The sequence below is a fragment of the Ursus maritimus genome, unplaced genomic scaffold (genome assembly GCF_017311325.1).
Source record: "Ursus maritimus isolate PB19 unplaced genomic scaffold, ASM1731132v1 scaffold_14, whole genome shotgun sequence".
NCBI lineage: Eukaryota > Metazoa > Chordata > Mammalia > Carnivora > Ursidae > Ursus > Ursus maritimus.
In genome coordinates, this window is record NW_024423786.1 from 6,108,446 (window position 1) to 6,126,644 (window position 18,199).

Below are 18,199 nucleotides of genomic sequence, written 5' to 3' on the forward strand. Positions count from 1 at the left end.
CATTCCACACCAACTTCGCTCATCTCAAACACCCACCTACCACCCCCAAAAGCCACCTCCCCAACTACAACAGTGGGTACAAAGATATCCAGTAATGAGGTGAGTAGCACTTTCTTCTTTTCTGTCTGCAAAGCTCTTTGCATTGCTCAGTGGTACCTCAATGGAGTGAAATGAGCTTGGGCTCGGTCTTATTTCCAGGTCTTTCAGAATGGAAATTTCACTCCAGCTCTCCATCCTGCCCTTGGGAAGTCCTTGCCTTTCCTGTCTCCTTTCATCCTGGGAGGTTAAGGTCCCCTTGTTGTTCTAAAGGTTGCTCAGCGGAGGCTCAGCCACGTGGTTTGCTGAGGGTTCTCTGTGTCAGCCAAGGAGAGCAGTGTGCTCTCTCTTGAGCTGAGGGATACAGATAAATTTCTGCTCCTTCTATGTCTAACACTGGCTCTGAGCAGGACTGGAAACGGGGGAGGTAGAGAAGGTTGGAGAGGAAAGCAAATGATTTCTTCTTTCTCAACAAGCCTGACACACTCCTCCCCTCATCCAATCACTCTTCCTTACTTCCTCAACCTCTAGGAATGCCAATAACCAAACATAAAAGGTAGCCAAGTATTTGTTCTCTGCAACTCTCCCTCAGTGTCTTCCTTTCCAATGTCTTTGAGAAGCACCTGAGATCTCAAAACATAGGTGTGATCTTTAATCTCCAAATGTGACCTCTCAACACATAATGTCCCAAAACTTTATCAGAACCTTAGGAGTGTGGAAACTCACCACACTCCTGCTATTCTCTATCTCCTTGAGGGGCCAGGGGCTGAGAGTTCTCCCCTCAGCTTGTCAGGCTTCTCCCCCTTCCTCCAGTATCTTCCCCTTAAAGTGATAGCTGATAAAGGGATTAGTTGCTATCTCCCTAGGGGTATTTCTATTGTAATAAGGGATTTGAAGCATGACTATTGGTGGAACTGCAAGCTGTCTGACTGGCAAGATTGCGTAGAGCTGCTTCAAATTCTATCATACAGGGCAAAAGGGAAAATTAGCATTTATTGTGTGCTTAACATGTCCCAGGCATTGTGCCAGAGGCTTCATATAATGTTATTTCATTTACTTACAATACTGATAAGGAAATTAGGGCCCAGGGAGGTAAATAATTGAGTAAAATCACACATCTAGTAAATGGTGGAGGGGGGTGGGGTCTGAACTCAGGGCTGTCCCTGTAATTCCAAAGCTTTCCAATGCCGCCATCCCACCTCTTCTGGTTTTCTTCTTTGTGAATATGGCAAGACCCTTGTAAGGTGCTTTCCCTGGGAGTGCATGGCTCCTTCACAACCTGTGTTGGCCTCTCTGTGATGAGTGACTCGAACCCGTCCCGAGTTTCATTCTTCCTCACTCGCAGATGATCTGTCTGAACGTCTTGGTGGATTGTGCCAGTCTGGAAGGCTGCCTGGGGTCACCCAGAGTTTAAACACACATTGTGAGAACCCAGAATGATAAAGTGCTCCAAAAAGCGGCCCACTGACTGACTGACTGAACCTTTTCCAAGACTGCTGGTGTGCTGATAGGAATGACTCAGCAGTTTGGCTTTCAATCCCATGTCTGTCTCTGAGGTCAAACACAATCGTGCGCTCACTCTCTGAGATGATCCCGGCGTACCGGGCCCACAGTGAGGAAGAGATTTTACTTCTGAAGCAGTCACAGAGAAAGATGCTTCTATGTTCTACAAACAACAAAAGCCTGTGTGTGTGTGTGTATTTTAAGTTTCTCAGATGATTCTAGTATGTTTCATCTTCTCCCTATCCCCCCAACCCCCACCAGCCATCTGGTTTTTAGAATTTGCGTGCCAGTTGAGAACTCATAGACCTCATCTTTGTCTAAACCAAGTCCACAAAGTTATGAAAAGAGTGAACTAATGGGACGTTTCTAGATAACACTAATTGAGTCATCATTCAAAGCCATCCTGGCCACCTGACAAGGGTTTTCCCACTGGTCGCAGCAGCATGGTGGGGAGAGCAGAGGAGAAGAGTGTCATATGCTATGCAGACACAGTGTAGGTGCCCATTACAGATTTTTCAGTTAATAAATGAATGTATTACTCTCTGACTCCGTCGTGGCCCACATGGGGGACAGGAACCATGTAATAACACTCTTCCACTGTCCTGCTCAGAGCTTAGTCAGACAAGAAATCAGATGTCCTTGTTTATTCTCAGTATCAAGAGAAAGAAGTTAGAAAAACAACTTTTACCACTTAGGCACCAGCTTGAATCTTGTCCAAAAAATCTGTATGGATAAGAGAGCTGCATATTTCACTCGCAGAGGAGAGTAGAAGAAAGTAGGCCTACTGGTGTTCATGGTGTTTCTAATATCTACGTTTTCAGCTATTCTGGGCTGTGTCTCCCCCCAGTCAACGAGTAAGGATGATGCTACCAGAGAAGATGTGGGGGCCGCTGGGTCCTGCAGAGTCAGAGGCCTCCTTAAGCTGGGGTTTCCTCAAGAAAAGTGTAAGCGACTCGGGCACCTGCACTTGGTCTTCTGTTCTAGAGAAGTGCTACGTTGTTCATTCTAACTTGAAGACACAGTTCTGCAGACAACGGAAGGACTATGCATGAGCTGGAAATAGCCGCAAGGCTCTGGAGGGCCTTGAGGGATGGGGAAGAGAGATGGAACGCTTGAACTCAGAGTCCTCAAACTCTGTGCCCGAGAGCTGGCATGAGGTATTCGCCGCTATAGCTGAATGAGTGTTGGTTTGATTGTTTCTGACAGGCAGGAAGAAATGAAGTTGATGGTTGATATTTTAACAATTTTAAATTTCTCTCGTAAATTTCTTCTGCAACCACTTACGTCTAACGGAACCTGGTGTATGATGGTATCTGATGCAGTACAATTGTATTCACTTCGTTACTTAGCTTACCAATTGTTGTGGCGAGTGCCACACACGAGTGCCACCGTTCCTGAGGGCCATGCTACCTGAACAGGTTTAAGAACGGAGCACCAGTCTTCGGTGTCATACTGGGCTCCGTTCCTTCTCACAGCAATTTTCAAACCTAGGGTGTCATTTTGTTCGGTTAAAACAGTGTCTCGAGAAGGCCTTTGGATGTTGGTAAGTAATATCTAGACTACCACCTGAAAATTCTTGACTGATAACATTTGGAGGCAAAATGAAATAGGTAGTTTTTGATAACTGCCAGAGACCTCCAGGACCAAGGTAATTACTGGGATGCTTCCACATTCCAACACACAGTAGGGCATCAGTTTTAAGGTCAGAGAGACCTGGGTCTGAATCTAGGCCTCATCAATTAGCGGCTCTGTGAGCTGGGACAAGTTGCTTAAATCTTAGAGCTCTAAGCTTCTATTTTCTCCATTTGTGAAACAGGGATAACAACAGACTTTGCAGAGCTGCAGGAAAGGTTAAGCGAATATTATGCACATATATAAAGTGCCCAGTATACACTCTGGCATACAGTGAAGTATTCGATAAATGGTTGCTAGTATTATTATTAATATTTGACTATTATGCGTTCAACATGCATTTATTAAGTACATATTCTGGACTGGATGCTGTGCTTTGATTCTCTTCTGTAGAATCTTTATCTGTATACACAGAGTCACAACCAGGGGTAAGAAACAGAAGCCCCAGGTTATTGACCTGATGAACTAGGACTTGCCCAATTGTCTTAAGAGCATCAACTCTTCCTGGATCTGCAAATATACAGCTATGAGAACAATTCTCCTTTCTTGTGCCCCTTGCCCACTCAACAACAGAAACACACATGATCACTCCAAGAACAGCTGTCCAAAGTCGCTTCACAGAGAAAGAACATGGCTGGGATTGCTGGAAAATGAAGGAGCTGCTGTAGAGGTGGTTTGCATAACCAAGCCAGACTCAAGAGGGTAAACGAGGAGGCTGATGACTTGCCATCTGTGGCCATTGTATCAATATTTACAGCTTCTCTGTCATTAAGATGGCGATGGCAATCTGCCTCAAAAAATATATTGTAAAACCCAGTGAATTTCCTCCCCCATATCTTGGAAGTTTGGGAAGAACTGTAATGGATTCCAAACTGTTTTGAATTAACAAAAAGAACTTTTTCCTGTTGCAGAGTTCCAGCTGGAACCTTCCTATGCTTTTCTTCACTGAGCAGCAAATGCGCAAGGGGGCAAAGAGTCCAATGGAGTGTCCTGGGGCTTGTCAGTTTTACTGAGCTTTACACTTGGCTTTGGTTGCTGGGTAGTTTTGGGAGGTCGCTAGTGTGCCTGGCATGAAGCTGTGGCGCCAGTTGCAAACCTGCCCTTGCTGGAGGCAGTTTTATTACTCTTGACGCCACCCATCCTGGAGGGAGCAAGGGAAGCTATTACTTGTCACGACTACTGAGGAAGCTCTACCTCCGAATTACAGGCCCATACCTTAGGGGTATCGTGAAGGGAGCACAGGCTGTGGCCACCAACACAAGTGTGAGGACGGTGACCATGAACCATGAGCCAGGTGGCAGGGGACAGGGTGTGTGGCAGAGAGGGCACTCTGAAGCGACAGGACACCTGGGTTTCAGCCCCAGTTCCACTGCTCACTAGTTGTTAGATCTCAGACAAATTGCTTAAGTCTATGAAGCTCACGTTTCCTTCTATGAAATGAGAATAAAAATACAGGAGAATTGTCAGGATCTAGTATGAGAGTGTAGATGGAATGCTCTTAAAAAGGTACAGAGTGCTGTCTGTTGTCTGATTCTGGACTGTTGTTCTTTGTAGATCCATTTTTTTCTTGCCTCAAGCTCAGGGGAAAAAAGAGAGAGGAGAAAAACTCGAGAAGAACTAGGTCATCTTTCTCAGCTAGCTTGGTTTGAGAGCTGAGTAAACAGCAAGGATGCTAAGCGCCAGGCCAATCTCCATCCCAAATCTCACTGTATCAGCAGTTTCTAGGGTTGAAGCTGAATGACAGCGATCTTACTATAGCAACTCCAGTTTCCTCAGCAAATACTTAGTTGGGTCAAATCAGGTACTTTCACCCCTTCCCCCCCAAAATCCCCTTTAGGTCTTCTGGGGACGCCTTGCCCTTAATCTCCCCAATTCCTTACCACCCCACTCTTACAAGGGGCCCATCTCCCCATCCTTCCTTCAGTCTAGGGTCACGATACCTTCACCAGAACGAAGCCCTTCTGTGATTCTAAGGCTAGCTCAGAATGAGGTCAATGGGACCCCCGCCGAAAGCTCTTTTTCTGAAATCACTAAAGCTATCTATAGACTTCAACGTACACTGTGCAAAAGAAGATGATCACTCTTTGTTAAGATTGGGTAGGATCAGAAATTTGTTCACTGTATCAAAGCCTCTTGCTCACATGAATGATTTCCCTTTCTAGAAAACCCAGGATAGGAAAAAAATTAAAAGTCATTGAGAAATTATATGTCGTACTCTAATAAACCACAATCTGGGATACTGACCTCACCATGAACAGATGACTGGGATTCTGATCTTACTGGAGTCTACTCTTTGGACTGGAAAAGACTTGAGCAGTTCTTTCTCTGGCCTATACCCAACTGGCTTCTCTGAGTAAAGAAGAGAATCAAATTTCTGTGTGTTAAGCAAACATGGGGTCCAGTTTATTCATTCTTATCTACTGCCTGTAGTTGGACTTCATCTACAAAAGCAAACTTTGATCAGGGAAGGATTTGCCTTTTGTGATATGGGAACTGGTCAATGGTTAATTCTATTTTTTTAAGGAAGTCTGAAATTATTCACAGGGTTTTCTTCTCATTATAACCACAGGTATAAAACTTTGATAATCTATGGCTGGCTGCTACCCTCAGATTTCTTTCACTGTTGTGAGGATCAGTAAGATCTGGATATTGGCTACTGTTAAAGCGGTCTGTATGAGACCAAAAGGAACTCATTTCTACAGCATCTATATTTAAAATGTACCGTTTTTAATTTTTATAATTAAAAACCAAAGCCTGCAATATCTGTTAAATTGAATCAAACTATGCACTATTATTTTTTGACCAATTAATGAAAAGTTTAAAGCCTAATAAATCGTTGGTTTTTATATAATCTTGCTTGTGATTTATAGGCTGTAATGGCTTTTTTCCTAGATGAAAACACCCAGTTGTCTCACGTGCCCTCAAACAGCATTGCTCACTGGCGCCTGGGTGGCTCAGTCAGTTAAGCGGCCAACTCCTGATTTCAGCTTAGGTCATGATCTCAGGGTCCTGGGATAGAGCCCCACATAGGGCTCTGTGCTCAGTGGGGAGCCTGTTTGAGGATTCTCTCTCTCCCTCTGCCCCTCCCCCTGCTTGCACATGCTCTCTCTGTAAAATAAATAAATAAATCTTAAAAACAAAACAAAACAAAACAAAAAAAACCCAAAACAAAAAACCAACATTGCTCGAGTTCAAAAAGTCCAGAGTTATCACGACTGTTTCTTGTGTTAACCTTCCCTGGCTAGCAATTAATCTTCTCTGAATAGCTTATTTCAAGTGCCTCCCTTAGTATATCTATGGTGGGAATACAAACTGGTATAAATGTTGTGGAGAACAATCTGGCAATGATGTAACAAAAGACTTAAAAATATTTATAGCCATCTACCCAGCAATTCCACTTCTGGTAATTCTGAATGAGAAAATAATTTGGAATTTGAACAGAAATTTACACTTAAATATGTTCATTAAAACACAAATTTAGAACACATTTTCAATAATTTCCTTAAAAATTTTTCTGTATTCTCCTCTAGAGGTTTTTTGTAATAAGTCAGCAACCATAAATAAGGAGATAATTCAGTATGTAACGGTCCTTTAAAAAAATGAATATTTTACAGTCATTAAAATGGTAGTGTGTATACAGAGATATGTTAGCACGTGCATAGAGACTATTCAGAAGGAGAAATAGGACTTCATTAACCTTATTTTATTCTGAGGACAGAGATCTTTAATTTTTTACCTACACTTTTCTGTACTCTTTGAATTATGAAATGACCATGTATTACTTTTATTTTCAAAAATTAATGAAAAATATTAACAACGAATATGTAATGACATGGGGAAAATGATTAAGTGAGAAAAGGAATATAAACACAGAATCTAGAGTATGCTCGGGAAAAATCTTAGAAATACATCAAATGTTAATAATTCTATTTCTATTCTTTATTCAAGAATGTGCCTCAAAATATTAGCTAAGCAATAACAACTTGTTTTCTCATCTGGTTTTTCAAAATTTAAGCCTTTTCTCCTAATGAACCTCAAATAAACTAGAACCTCATTCTTCTTTGCTGAATTAATCACGGATCCCAGAGGATCAAGGGTTGATCTGTTTAAGTAGATTCAATCAAGATATTAAAACATGCTGGACAGGTTTTGTTACATTAAACCTAACCCCCAAAACGTCATTTTTAAATGAGTTACAACATGACGCTGCCCCAGAGGCTGCAGCGTTAACCTGTGTGCCCAAGCGTCAACTACTGCACCCAGGTCACCTCAAGGGCAGGACTGCTGCAGACCCTGGAGCCAGACTGCCTGAGTTCATCATCCTGGCTCCCCATCTGTGTTCGCTGGGTAGCCCCGGGCAAGTGACTGAACCTTTCAGTGCTCTGGTTTCCTCGTCTGCAAAATGGTGCTGACCTCACTGGGCTGGAGAATTAAGTGAACGTGTACTATGTGCTTAGAATACCGCCTACGACACAATAGGTACTTAAGTGTTTGCCATCATTATTATTATTACTAATACATGATACGCACCTGATTTAAGAACCATTCTGCTCTCAAGTAATTGGACAACAAAGGACAGAGTGCACCGTGTTCTTTACGATATCTTGTAGAGTTAGACACCGCTTACATCTAGAGGACCACCATCCCTCCCCACGTCCGCTTTGCCAACAGAGGATATTCTGTCGAATACACACAGAAAGCTCACCTGAAGTCCATTTTAGCAATGAAAACTCATTGCTTAAAAACAATTCTTATAAAGAGAGACGACAGTAAAACTTTCTTCTACATAAGCCGGAAAAGTGTGGAGAAGCCAATGAAAGTAGCATTTAGTTTAAACGTGGCTTTTAGAGTCGGTTAGTTAGACCATGTGCCTGCAAGGCCAAAAATACAATGAACTGCTCAATAACTCAATTGATTTCTCTGCTCTGTGCTCTTTGGTTCAGACTGTGTTCTTAATCATAGCCAACCACCTCCCAAAGGTAATTTAAGGGAAGCCCATCAAAGAAATCTACCTGAGAGAATAGGCAGAAGTCAGTAGATAAATATTCCTTGATTCCTGCTATTAGGAAAGCAATTCAAAGTAATATCTTCCTGCTGGTAGGGCAGGAACTTTCTCTATGCTTTTTCTATGGCAAGTGAACACTGACTTAAGCAAAGTTGTACATGTCATTACTTAAATGAAATGAAGATTAGATTGGCCTGAAAGGAAGGGAAAGAAAGTTAGAAGGGAAGGCAAAAGATAGGGAAAAAGAAAATTAAAAAAAAAAAAAAAAAAGGAGAAGAGGGCATTTGTTTTTCATGTTTGGATTTGGCTGGAAAAAATATTATGACGGATAAAAGAAAAAAAGCCTGGGTTGCCCACAGCCTTCCAACAGCAAATCTATGATATTCTTTCCTGGGATTTTACCTGTGTAGTGATGTTCTCCTGGCATCACGCCACTCGAATTTTCTATAGGAAAGTGCATTAAGTACAGAGAAAAGGACTAACATGAAGAAAAGTCAAAATTCTTCCAGCCATCTCACCACCATCCCACCCTCTTTCACAGAAGATCAGAAGATGGATCTTACCTCCACTGAGAATAATGACGGCTATAAATATTGCCAAGTCGCTGTCATCTAATTCCAGTGCATTGAACTTCACAGCAAACTCAAACTTGGGCTCCATAAAGTCACCAAAGGGCTTTCTCAGGCTCTTTAGAAACTCCCTTGTCATGAATCCTTGGCCCTCTGATATGAGAACCCCATCTTTATTCATCAAGGAGGCCAGCATCGTGTAAATGATCTCATGGACACCATATTTTAGGAGAGTTACTTGGTCATTCAAGTCAAGGTTTACAAAGCCAGGGATACTTTTGGCATACTCTGTGATCTCCTGCACAGCTTCCACTGAGCGGAACTGACACCCCTGAAAGATGCGAATGGCCACCTCTTTGCTCTGCTCCTGCAAGGGGGTGATGTGTTTGAACTTGATTTTATCTTCTCCCATCATTAAGGAATTCATGTCATAGATAACAAATGGCTGCAAAAAAAAAAGGGGGGGGGAAGAGGCTGAGTTGGAGATTTCTAATTCAGGGTGAATGAATACCATTCCAGATTACACACATTTGCTTTGCTAACTGAAATCTTGAAGGTCAAAAATATGTAATGAGAAAATACTCTGATCTCCTGATTATTCCTTCTAATTGTCTTCTGGGACCAAACATATTTTACCAAGCTTGGTCCTCTTTTCTTTCAACTTCTACTGCAGCACTTTACCTACGACTGGCTAATAGTTCCAGTTTGGGTTGTCTGGAGAGTCTTTGTTGCTGACTTGTAAAATCATACAAAATCTGTTGTTTATCTTGGCTTTTAAGAGAATGTGTTTTTAACCTTCTTTCAAAAAAAAAATCATTTTGAACACACCCACTCGAACATAAAGTAATCTTGCAGTTTTAGATTAAATCTACTCAGATCTCAAATGAAACACAGTGTGCATGTAAAATATACTTAACTATAAAAAAATCAGTTTGAAAGCAGACGAGAAATATTGAGCCAAGAAAATGTCTATTTCTTTTCTTAATGCTCTGGAAGCAATCTGTTTCAGAAAAAGCCAGATGTTGAAAGCCTGTGGGTAAGCACTGCATAAAGTGGCAAAATTAAAAAAGGGTTTTGAACTTATTTTTCAAATATCTGTCCTTAAGGGTCAAATAATCAATAGAACACATGCATCAGTTACTCAAATCTGCAATAGGTTGCCTTCAAAAGTAAGTTGTTAGTCATTAAGTGATCTCTCTCTTTCGTTTCTTTGTATAGAACTGACCAAAGGGTTGCGGTCATTGTGAAATTCTCCAGGCTACTCTGATTGAGAAGGGGCAGCATTTTTTTTTAATAATAATATTTTTTTTATTATATTATGTTAGTCACCATACAGTACATCCCTGGTTTTTTTTTTTTAAATGATTTTTTATTATATTGTGTTAGTCACCATACAGTACATCCCCAGATTCCGACATCCCTGGTTTTTGATGTAAAGTTCGATGATTCATTAGTTGCATATAACACCCAGTGCACCATGCAATACGTGCCCTCCTTACTACCCATCACCAGCCTATCCCATTCCCCCACCCCCTCCCCTCTGAAGCCCTCAGTTTGTTTCTCAGAGTCCATAGCATTTTATATACAGTGGATATACTGAACTATAGAAGTTAACCCCCTGCTCCTATTCAAATAAGTGTATACCCCAAAGCACTGGAATAAGAGTTGAAGCCATCTGCACTCTAGCTGTGGCTCTATGGTTAAGTATGTGACTTTAGGAAAGTCATTTATGTTTCCTAGGCTCAAATTTCTCAACTGAGGGGAATGGACTACATTGGATGTTTCCATCTCTTCCCTCGAAGATATTCTAGTTGCATTTCTCAGAAGCTGTGTATGCATGTGTGTGTGGTGTACATGTGGGTATGTGTGGGCAGAGATGCTGAGAATTCCCTCCCGCTGGGCAAGAGGAAGCAGCATAATGAGTGGCAGCAGTAAGCACCTTCGAGACCCACTGGTTTGGAGATTCTAACTGTGAATCCCTATGCAAGTCTATGATTTTCACCAACCTAGTAAGTCTAGTCTACACTGAAGAAATAACACTAATACTAAGGACTCTTAGATGTTGAGTAGATTTCCAAACCTGCATGTTATTTCAACACCATTCACTGGAATTATTCCAGAAATTCTTACTTTTTCTAACCAAAAAGTTCACTTCAATTGTATTGGTTAGCCAACCCCAAAGGAGGGCAGATGTGGGGACCCAAGAGTAAGTTTGCTTGGTGGCTCTGATGAATTCTTCATGTAAATTAGGAACAAATAATGCTTACTATGTTTTTTGGACATTCTGCTTGTTTTCTTCTTTTTTTCTACTTTAGGATTGGTATTATTAACGAGAGAGGGAAAAAAAGAGCAGATAATCAGTCACATCAGTTAAAATGTGCTGAGTTTCCCCAGAATGTCAGATTCTAATCATGAGAAAGACTTGCTTTTATAGAACCTACAGAAAATGTGGTTTCTATCCTCTAGGAGTTCTACAGCATAACTTCTGTCAATGAAACACTGGCTGTCTTTACTGCCATGAGAATCTGATGGTATCGATACCATAGAGGTAGCTGTACAGACCTAAGTACAAAAGCATGACTATAAATCATCCCCTCTTCACATATGGAAAGACTGCACCCAGAGCTGCCCACTTCAACTCCTGGACAAGCTCCTGCTCAACCATTTGGCTTGTTGGCACAGAACGTATGCATGAAATTCTTTCACCTCCATGTAAGCAATTTATCTGGAACTATGCCCTGATAAATCACCCTGTGACTCTTCCCCTTGACTTCCCCTGTCCCCTCATATAAAGCCCCAGGTTCCTGTTTTTGAAACTCTGTGATAGTTGAACATAGGGCACAAAATCCTGCTAATTTTCTCTCCCAATTTAACAACAATGTGACTTTAACCCCTTGGCAATCGATGTTGGTCAGGATTTCCTGGCAGTAAACACTCAAGGACAGAGAAAGGAATCAGCAGCCCCCACCATCATGCCAAACCATTCCAGTTTTTGGTTTTTTTTTTTTTTTTAAATCCCTTCAGCATTTTTGAAAAAGTGGTTAACTGGTAAAGAATTCTGGGTATTGACATGCAAATAAATACCAAGTGGATTTTTTTCTTTTTCCAAGATTATGCTGTTTTCCTTGCATTTTTAAAAGTCTGCTTAGGTACTTTTCAGCCTGGGTGTAAATCTGTCAATCTGCAAAAGTGATGACCAGACACGAACTGCCTGGAGATCTGCCTTTCTTTGCCACCAATTCACCGATTCTTAGGTTGCCAACACTCAACTCACGCATTTCGCACTGGGACCTTCTTCCCCTGAAACAGGGAAAAAGATAGTGATTTGCCTGATTTACAGAATGCTGACCTGTTAAAACCAAGTGGAATTTGGCCTGTGCGATTTACCTTCGATAATTAACTTAATGGTAAAATATTCTACAGAAAATGAACTTCACTTCCACATTGCTGTATTTTCTACAAATCAAAGGGAAGCCTTCCATGTTCTATGAGCTTGTATGGTCTCATCTGACGATCTGCCATTATGAGGGCAGCCACACCATCCTCAAATTTGGTCTTAATGATTTTACACTTCTAGTTTGGAGCTAACGATGTATTTATCTTCAGACACTGTATCAAACAAGCCTTTCTTCTTAACAGGAAAGAACATTTAAATACATCTGGCACTCCCCAGGGATAAATCCGGGTTTTGCAGGCCTGAAATGCACACAATCATTGGGTACACCTATGACGATTGCTGGGTTCAACAGTACAACTTATGAGAGCAAAACCACTCAGACCCTTCCCAGAGCACTGGAAGGGGCTCCGTGCAAGGGAGGAGCCCTGACACTTAAGCTTCATTCACTTCATGGAGAGTCTGCCTCTGGCTATTATGATACTTGTACTTCTCATATGCTGGACAGACCAGAAAAAGGTGAGACTGACATGAAGAAAATTGCACTTCAACACAATGTTTTTCTTGGGAAGCAAAAACAGTCTCTGTAAGAGGAAATTAGTTTTCTTTGGAGAGATACATCAAATGTAATTAATTTTGATATATTTTGATTTTCAAAAATGGCTCCACATATCAAAGCCAGGATGGGATTAAAGGTACCGTTTTATACAGATTATTAAGTTTAGTTACAGGCCTCTTGCATGCCTCTAATGTATAACACAATGATGGGGGGGGAAGCTGGCTTAATAATGAAAACACAGTAGAGTAATAAAAGTTGACTTTTTTGACTGGAGAAACAGAACAACAGTGTTCCTTAGTAATCCATAACACCAGCATTTTAATATATAAGTTATGAAAGGGATTATGCACGCTTTAAGTTTGCTGCTCTTTTTGAATAATAAAATAACAAGCTAAAGGAGATAAATGGGAAAGTCAACTAATAAAGCACAGATTGTCCCGATGATTGTTTCAATTTGGGACTGGAATTAGCGTAACAGACAACTCTGCCCCCTCATGGGCCATCCCTTGGTAACCCCGTCACCGTTAAAATGGGCCTGAAAAAACTGTGTGCCTCCTCTCACAGAGCTCTCCTGATATCCTTAGTTTTCATGACAGATTAGAGCAAAGGCTCAAGGAAGAGAAACTGAATTCTCCAGGCCTATCTTCTTCATTTTGTTTCCTTCTTCCTTTTTTCTACTTCTGACTGGCTTTCATCCTTGTAGAGATACATGGTTCTCCCGGATTCACTGTAGCGGGTGACTGGTAATCAAAATGCACTGGTTAGGTTTCTTCAACTTCTGTTTTTGCCCATTTCTATTTTCTTCTTGCTGAGAACCACGGGATTTATAGAACCAAAGGGGTCTTCAAAAATCATCTACACCATCATTCTCTGATGAGGTATGAATACACTGAGCGGAGCCAAGAGACTTTCCAAAGTCAAGTAACAATTTACAGCAAACCCTGAACTGGAGGCTAGATCTCCTGGCTCATGACTAGTTCTCTTCCCTTCCCATTGCTTTCTACATGACTTCCCCACTTTGCCTTCTTTCAATAAAATGACTGTCCTGGGAGAAATTTCAGCTTTTAAACTGAAGTTCTTCCATGGTGGGGTCTTGGAGGCAGTGCCTTTTGAGCTATTATTTCCTAGAAGTGCTAGTTAAGTGCTGGATGTGAAGTGAAGCTCGAACAATCTCTCAAATGTAATTCTGTTCTCCCGCATGGTTTAGAGATTTAAGACAAATAAAAACTTAATGGGAAGAATTATTCACACTCTAATGAACTAGCACATAACCACAGCCCTAAAAAAACCATCTATTGCCAGCCAAAGTGTTACTCAGGTACTGGTCAACCAAATCTAATCATTACAACCACCGCAAAAAAATCCACATGCTTTTCTTCATTCTACCTTTTTAATTTATTGTCTGAAAGAACACTACTGGTTCAGATCTGCTATATCTTTGGCTATTCCAGATAGTCCTGGCAATAAAGGAATTTATTTTATTCACATTAATATCTGGATTAATGATCCCAGGAGCCCAGCCATCCGAACAAATCAGCATTACTAGCTTGCTCTTTCTTTATACTGGGGCTCCTAAGTCTCTCTTCTCTGACGGTTTGTCTGGTATCTTTCTTCTCAAGGGGAGCAAATTCCAAGTCACTCAGGTTTTTCCATAGATGAAGGGGAAAGAAACCACACTTTGTTCAGCTCTAAGTGTAGGACAGGAAAGAACAGATACCTTTCCAATAGCTTTGAGAGGGACTAGGTTTGATGGTCACTGTAAATTTTAGAATGGGAACATTTGAATGTGTACCGAACTGTTTTCACAAAAGTTTACGTTTCCATGTTGGTTTTATTATTTGGTAGTTTCATATTTCACATGCTATTTAGAAAAACCATTTTTACGATGGCACCAGTTTGCTCTCGTAATTATAGAAACAGCGATTCCACATGTACCCATCAGAAGCGATGTGATGCTTTGGGACCCAAAGTCCAACACAGCACAAATAACAAGTTTTACTCCTTATTTACAGGTAGAGTGCAGCCAGGGCCTCACATCGCTCAGATATGGGATGAAAAGTTGGCAGGCGCACCAAGGGTTTTTCTATTTATTGTTTTATGACAAACCGTGGCACTGAGAATGGTTTTTGAAAACCACTCTCTGTTTATTTTCATCAACAAACGTGGGATCATGTGATAGTGATACCCCCAGTGTGTTCATCACATCAGGGTAATAGTCAAACATCGGGAACTTCCAAAGTCCATTCAGTTCTCAAATTGTCATCATCAAACACAGCACCCTGGTGCCAGATTCATGGTTTTCAGAGTTCAGCAGGATCTCTTAAAGAAGGTGCTGGGCTGCTACAACCCACGGAAAGGGAAAGAGATGGTGGGGCAGAGTCAGTGCCGCTCCCCTTTGAGGGTGGCTGAAAGGCTTGCTGCTAGTGAACCCTCTTCTCCGGTTCACTCTATCCAGTGATTCCATATCCCATCTAGCCCTGAGCCTAAAACTCCCAAGCATTATTCTTTCAGGCAAGGCAGTGAAAAGTAGGAGCATCATATCCTGGAGAGATGATGTCAAAGCTAAAAAGACAGGAGGGAAGCAGAAGCATTTATCTGCTCATTTATCTGTTTTGAAAGGTGCAAGTGGCACCCGGAAATAAGATACAGGAGACGGAAGTTTAGTTGAGAAGGGAGAAGCCCTGCTTGGCCTGGAGGCAAATGATGGTACAGGTCCTGAGAGGAGAGATTAGCAGGTATCCCCAAATGAGACAGAATCAGCAATGGTTAAATGGAGCCGTAAGATAAATGTAAAGAATGGCCTCTTCAATAAAGTCGTTTCCTTTTCCAAAGATCTTGGGTAACTGGCCATCCATCCTTTATGCTGAGCAGCCTCCCCCCAGGCTTGGCCTAACCAACACGATGACATCAATCTCAAGCAGGGTCCATAATGAGACCCACGCTGTCCTACTGCACCAGCCATGGCCACTTTTCCATATCCCCCACCCTCTCGAGAGTCCATACTTCAGCACAACCTGGCCTATCAATGCAAATCTTAACTTTCATAAGTCTTGGCCAAGAGATAACATAACACCCCTGAGAGAGATGCTATCAAATAAATAACATGACCATGTCCGATAAAGAACAAATCTCTAGTCTCATTGGAAATCACATTTTGGATTTTGTTTTTTCCTTCTCCCGTATTCTCTCTGAACTATTTCTTTCCACTAGTGCTTAATTTGATTTTGCAAGATAAGGAGAAAAGAGAGAGCCAAACAATTCTATTTCGGTTTTTGTGTAATCAGGGAATGGATTATTTTAATTTGGCCCAGTCTCTCTTTCCTTTCCAGACCCTAACAAGAGGCAATTCTGCCTCTATCCAGACCATTAATGATGTCCAGGTTGGTGAGCAAATATTGGGTTAGTTAGAGGCTCTCTGTTCAAAGTCCAGAATTTCAAAGGGGCATAGGCAACAGTTTTTAATTCAATTAAACCAATACATTCTGAGTAACTATTACGGGCAAAGCACCGTCTTAGTTACTGTAGGGGAAAACATGACAAGCATTTGGCCTCTGAACTTGAGAAGCCTATAATCAAGCATTTTGCAGCCCTTTCTCTTAAAATACCTTAATACCTATTTATCCCATAAAGAGCCTACAATTATCTTATTTTTAACTCAAAGATTTTGAGCCAAATTGCCAATTGGCGTGAGGTTTTAGAGTGATTTACAGTGGACTGGGCTCTCTGCCCTTCAATGACACATAAGAGAATATACCGGTCACTGGTAGTGTACATTTAAATTCTTGACTACTGGGGAAAAAAATTTTTTTTAATGCCTTCCTCCTATCTTCCAGGTACTATTAAATTGATAGGATTTCCAGCACGGATTGCGGGTCTGGATCGGGAGATAAAGAGAAGGTGAGAAAGCAGTTCCTGGAAACTAAATGGCCCAAAGCAAAACTGTGGAGTAAACAGTTTGCATTCGGACTCTTTCCCTGTGATCGTTCCCTTCCCAGATCTGGGCCTCCCAGCCTCCAGGTCCCTATCCCACACTGGCTCTCAGCAAGCTGGGGCAATCTGCCTTCAGCTCTTAACCCCTTTTAGCCAGGCCAGTAGCGGTCCTTTTCTTTCTCTCCCTCCAAATAAACATGGTTGATTTTTCCATATTCACATCAGCTACACAGAGGTCTTTGCTTGCTTTTGTTTTGCTGTGCCGCGATTTTTTGGGGGCATTTAATGAATACACAGACTCAGCTTTACTAGGACCCAGATTAGGACCTGTAGGACTAGGACCTGTAGTCCTGCCCCTATGGAAGATAGTTGTCCTAGATGCTAAAATTTGGGAAGAACAAAAGAGCAAAAGACAAAAATTTCCTGGCTGTGAATATATTAGGATAGCAGAACAAGGTAGAAGATTCCTGCCATTCTAAAAATCGGTAAAAATAAATCATAACGCAGCATGTTTTCCCAGGGTGAAGCTTTCCTAGTGCATCTGTCCACCTGGCTCATTGTGAGCCAACGGGAAGACGAGCTTCCAGGAGGGAGTATCACGCTCAGAATACACTTGAGGTAGAAGTTAGTAGGCATGCATCACAGGTTTCTTCTGCATGCTAACTGTGTGATCTCAGGGCAAAATGTTTAACCCCCTGTACATTAGTCTCCTCATCTTTAAAAACAGGATAATAACAGCAGTTGTCAGATGGCTGTGTGTCTTGAACATAATGGAAATGTAAGATTTTTTGAAATTGTGAAGAATTGGATACGTGTAGAATGCTGTTCAGGTATCAGTGACCTCTTGGCAGTCAGAAAACTCATTGTCCTTCATGGCATTTGGCTCTTTACACAGCAATATCTCAGTTTTCTTTTTCTCTTAGTTGACACTACTCTAATGGTTTATAGCTAAAAGGAAAAAAAAATCACATCTTGAGATCATCGTCAAAATACATTAAAGGCTAATGATATTTTCCCTCAAATATATAATGGAGTGGGAACAAAGCTACACATATCTATAAAGTAATTGCATGCCTCTCCTGGAGGTGTTCATTTGAAAATAAATGATAGCACTAAAGGACTTGCAAGGGCTGGGACAGTGTCTTCTGAATGTGTTCTGTGCTTCTTTCAACCCTAGGAACATGCTACACACAGTACCATCAAGGTCAGACCTCTGCCTGTGAAAACAGGGACACAGATGTGACCCAGGTCACACTGCAAGCAGACCGCAGAACTGAAACTCGAATTCAGGTGTAGTTGTGTCTTGTTTTAATGGGATTTCTTGTTGCTTTCTCAGCTTTCTATCCAGAAAGCGTTCTGCTTTGGAACATCTGACTTAGTAGCAATTATAATCTATTCTGGGTTTTCTAAACTGTCATCAATGAGCCTGCAGATGTTTGAGAATCTACAGGAGTAGCCCACGCAGCTTAGAGCCTCACAGAAGATAAAATTCACATACGTAATAAAAGGACAGAGCCTCCAGTTGCCCAGGAGCCATCAATAGAGCTGCAAGGAAAGAAAGGTAATGTACT

At 41.5% G+C, this 18,199-nt stretch overlaps 1 protein-coding gene across 5 annotated transcripts in view; it reads right to left on the reverse strand.

The window, feature by feature from the left end:
• The window catches only part of PPARG (peroxisome proliferator activated receptor gamma), a 154,629-nt gene that overhangs the window by 32,241 nt on the left and 104,189 nt on the right, over positions 1–18,199 (reverse strand). For 4 of the 5 annotated variants that reach the window (XM_040628436.1, XM_040628435.1, XM_008697869.2 and 1 more), the window contains one exon: positions 8,740–9,190. The exons of the other annotated variant lie outside the window; for it this stretch is intronic. In XM_040628436.1, the coding sequence (XP_040484370.1) occupies positions 8,740–9,190 (451 nt within the window). The remainder of the gene's footprint in view (positions 1–8,739; positions 9,191–18,199) is intronic. 5 annotated transcript variants of the gene reach the window in all.